The 4,633-nt window shown below is 42.5% G+C and overlaps 1 protein-coding gene across 1 annotated transcript; it reads right to left on the minus strand.

Moving 5' to 3' along the window:
* Positions 1-675: 675 nt before the first annotated feature.
* LOC123348402 (olfactory receptor 5V1-like) lies at positions 676-2,287 on the minus strand. Its single transcript, XM_044985923.1, has one exon. It carries the CDS (start codon positions 2,285-2,287, stop codon positions 1,349-1,351), a length of 939 nt encoding a protein of 312 aa, XP_044841858.1. The 3' UTR covers positions 676-1,348.
* Between the last annotated feature and the right edge of the window lie 2,346 nt (positions 2,288-4,633).

A 4,633-nucleotide genomic window follows, 5' to 3' on the forward strand; every position in this document is an offset into this window, starting at 1 on the left:
TGGGACACCATCCAAGTGTAGCTAAAGGATTGTGAAGTTCAATTAATGTCTCTTAAAATTGTTGAGATCCTAAGATAAAAGCTGCTTTAGGAAGCAAAAGGTATTATCATTCTTATGGGATCTTTACTTTTCTCATTCTGCAAAGGAGGGTTTCTCATGCTCAAACATTTCCCTTGAGGTTTATAGTGGAATCACACAAAGTTCTAGGATGTCCTAATAACTTTATTCTACAAAAGGGTTTGGGGCAAAACCACACACTATATTCCAATGCAAACTGGGCACCCAAATCCTTTTAGGCAGATTTGAAATCTCACTCAAGGTCTCCATCTTACTCAATTATCCTGGTTCTCTCTACCTTACTTGCAATATGGTCAGAAGGGAAACATCTATTAATCCCAAAGGGGAAGGTATCAGACTGGTCACCCATGTAAGAATTCAGCTCCTAACCCGTGCAGTGTTTCCCTCCATCCCACATCTGCAAAATATGGAAAATAATGTCTTCCTTGTATTTTTAGGCTGAGATTTGTAAACTCAATTTAATGGGAATTGACATCCAAGTCTCTGTCTGCTTTTAAAATCTCAGACTCTGTCTTGCAAAGGGCCTATCAAAATGGGTTTCACTTGATCTCAACTAAGGCCAATAGGATGATACTGATTAATAATTTGCATGGCCGTGAAATTATTACTTTGTGTTCTCCCAGAGACATTGAATTAGGGGACCCTATAGTATGGTGTGTGAGTAATGCAATGAGATGCCAGTCAGCTCGGCAACCGACTGAAGTTGGAGAGGAAGAGGGGGGTCTAACTTACTAGGTAGGAAAGGTAGTGACTGATAAGTGTAGACTCAGATTCATATTTTGTGTTACTTTTTAACCATTTGTTTCCTCCACTCCCTTCTTTAATTCTTATCCTTTCTTACACTAAACCTCCTTTTGGTTTATTGTAAGCACTCACAAGTGCTGTGTGGTTTACAAGACCGCAGGTTTAAGGTAAAACTAGTAAACTGGGATATGTGGCATCTTTAGGGGCAGAGGATCAGGAATTTCTGTAAGTAGCCAGTGTCAGGAAAATATTTCAAAGGGGATGAAAGACTGGCATGCACCTGTTGATAAACTGCAAGGTGAAGTTAGAGCTGATGTAGCCCAGAGGACAGTGCTTGATAGGTGGATAGGCTGGTGGTATCACATATATCACATGAAAGACTCCCTCTCACCCCCTTGCCTTCAGTAACGAGGTGACCCACCATCCTGATTACCCACAAAACTGTCACAACTCCAGGGAAGACAATGGAGCAATGTTGCCATTAAACCAGAGTAAACGAGGAGCGGATCGGGCCGTGTTCCTCTGTTCACATCTTGAAAAGAAATATATTTGAGGTTATGACTCTCCTCAGGGCTCTATTGATATCGTTGCTTCTCAGGCTGTAGATAATGGGGTTTAATGTGGGTGTCACCACAGAGTAGAGCAGGGCCAGAAATTTGTCACTCTCCGGGGTATAGCTGGACCTGGGTCGCAAGTATATGGCACTGGCAGAGCCATAGAACAGAGTGATGACTATGAGGTGAGAGGAGCAGGTGGAGAAGGCTTTGTGTCTGCCGTGGGCCGATGTGATCTTCAGGATGGTGGAGATGATGTGGATATAGGACCCCAGTATCAACAAAGAAGGGATCAGTGTGATTAACATCCCAGCTACAAAGACGGCAATTTCATTCATGGCGGTGACTCCGCAGGCCAGGGTCAAGAGGGGTGGAATGTCACAGAAGAAATGGTTGATCCGGTTGTCCCCACAGAAGGGCAGGGTGAAGACGAGTGAGGTCTGACCCAAGGAGAGCAGCAAACCACTGACCCAGGAGCCAGCCACCAGCTGGACACACAGGCTCTTGTTCATGAGGACCACATACCGCAGAGGGTTACAGATGGCCAAGACGCGGTCATATGCCATGGCAGCAAGGAGGAAGCATTCAGTGGTCCCTAGCGAAAGAAGGAAGTACAATTGGGCAGCGCAGCCAGTGAAAGAGATGGTTCTGTCCTGAGAAAGCAGGTTCTCCAGCATCTTGGGGATGGTGACCGTGGTGTAGCAGATGTCAACCAAGGACAAATTGGAGATGAAATAGTACATGGGGGTGTGAAGAGCCGGGTCAAGCCAAACTGTGGCACTGATGAGGATATTCCCCATCAACGACACCATGTACATGATGAAAGTCACCACGAAAAGCAAGTTCTGAAGCTCTGGATGAGTGGCAAACCCTACCATCACAAACTCTGTAGTTTGGTTTTTAGCTTCCATGTGCCTGGAGAGAGAAACAAAATGGGGGGAAAATAATTAACATGAACTCTCTTATCCAGTACCAGACTGAGTGATTGATGATTATTCTAATGGCAATTATGTTGGTGATTTATAATGTGCACACAGCATTCTAGGAACATTTCACCAACAGTAAAAAACGTTGTTCCAGTTCATGGCTTTTTTAAAGAGAAATCAAGCCTCACTAATCTATTAGAATTCTTGAGGGTGTCAAAAAGTATGTGGACAAGGGGGATCCAATGGATATAGTGTACCTGGACTTTCAGAAAGCTTTTGACAATGTCCCACACCAAAGGCTTTTAAGCAAAGTAAGTAGTCATAGGGTAAGAGGGAAGGTCCTCTCCTGGATCAGTAACTGGTTAAAAGACAGGAAATGAAAGGGTAGGAATAAATGGTAAGAATAAATCTCTCTTCATATGGAAGCTGTTCCATACCCCTAATCATTTTGTTGCCCTTCTCTGTACCTTTTCCAATTCTAATATATTTTTTTTCAGAGGGAGCGACCAGAACTGCACACAGTATTCAAGGTCTGGATGTGCTGTGGATTTATATAGTGGCATTATGATATTTTCTATCCCTTTCCTAATGGCACCTCCCTTTCCATCTAACCAAATCACCCACCTCCCCACCCCTGCTGCTCTGTTTTCTATACAGTAGAACCTCAGAGTTCCAAACACCTCGGGAATGGAGGTTGTTCGTAACTCCGCCATATTCGTGATTCTGATAAAAACACTCTGGTTGTTCTTCCAAAAGTTTACTACTGAACATTGACTTAATACAGCTTTGAAACTTTACTATGCAGAAGAAAAATGCTGCTTTTAGCCATCTTAATTTAAATGAAAAAAGCAGAGAAATAGTTTCCTTACCTTGTTGAATCTTTTTTTAAACTTTCCCTTTATTTTAGTAGTTTACATTTAACACAGTACTGTATTGGATTTGCTGTGGTGGTGCGGTTAGAGGGGGGAGAGCTGGGGTTGTGATTTTGTTTTTTTGTCTGAGGTATGTGGGTGACCAATGAGTTTGTAACTCTGGTGTTCATAACTCTGGGCTCTATTGTACTATTTCAGGTTCAAGTCTCTGTCTGTGTCAGCTTCCAGCAAGCTGGCTCTGTGTCTCTCTGTCCGCTTCCAACTGAGTTTACCATTTCTCCCCCTCCGGATCAGCTAGGGACATCTTTATAACCCGACAGTGTCTTTTAATCTCAGCCCTGACCTTGGGTAGATAAAAACATCCTAATCTGGATGGTGCTAGCCAGGTAGGTTCATCCCACAATTGATGTCCCAGCTCATTGTTTGAAGCAGGTACCTGAGGGGATGATTTATCTGTGTCATTGATTGACTCTTCCTGGATTCCTTAACAGCCCCTTTCATAGTCTTTGTTTGAGGTAACTCTGCATTCAGTCAGGCAGACATATAGAACAGAACAGGGAAAACCAAATCATACACTATATTCCTAAGAGCTAATACAGACATTTCCTCAGTTTTTCACATGTAGATGATATATAATTGCATCATAGATTTTCTGTCTGTCTAACTCTCCAGTCTAAATCAACCATAAGCAAGATCGGATTGTATAAAGGACTGATTCTTACCTTGTCCTCAAGGTAGGAAGCAAATAACACCATGTTACATGGCTAAAAGAAAGGAACTCTCACCTCCACCATAAAGTTCCATAGAGTAGATTAATTCAAGCATAAGGAATTTTCTGAGTTACCTTAGCAAAAATATGTGCTTCCTCCAGAATTGTTCCTGATGCACCTCTACATCTGTATTGCTATCTCCCTCTAGGCATGGAGAAAGACTGAAATCTCTGTCTTGAGAAAGAAAGAAAGAAAGAAAGAAAGAAAGAAAGAAAGAAAGAAAGAAAGAAAGAAGCTTTTTACACTTGTATGCTGCAGCATGCATAATATTCCAGCTTTCTCCTGAACATTATTGCCATAACAACATGAAGCTACAGATCCAAAATACTCGGCTAAGAAAACTATCTGCAGAGCCTTGAAATGGACATCGCTGATCCTGTTTGCCTATAACTGTGTTTACAGTGTAGTTGTAGCTCTGTCAGTCCCAGGTTATTAGAAAGACAGGATGGGGGAGGTCATATCTTTATTAGACCAACCTCTATGGTGAGAGAGAGAGACAAGCTTTTGAGTCACACAGAACAAGAGCTCTGTATGACTCAAAGCTTGTCTCTCTTACCAACAGATGCTGGTCCAATAATAGATATTATCTCACTCACCTGGTCTCTCTCTAACTGTGTTTTGTTTTTATCCCAGACTTCCCTCACCCATTTTTCCTTTCCTACCGTGGGCCCTGCAGCTCTCCTATCTGC

This window comes from Mauremys mutica, chromosome 13, assembly GCF_020497125.1.
Source record: "Mauremys mutica isolate MM-2020 ecotype Southern chromosome 13, ASM2049712v1, whole genome shotgun sequence".
NCBI classification, from domain to species: domain Eukaryota; kingdom Metazoa; phylum Chordata; order Testudines; family Geoemydidae; genus Mauremys; species Mauremys mutica.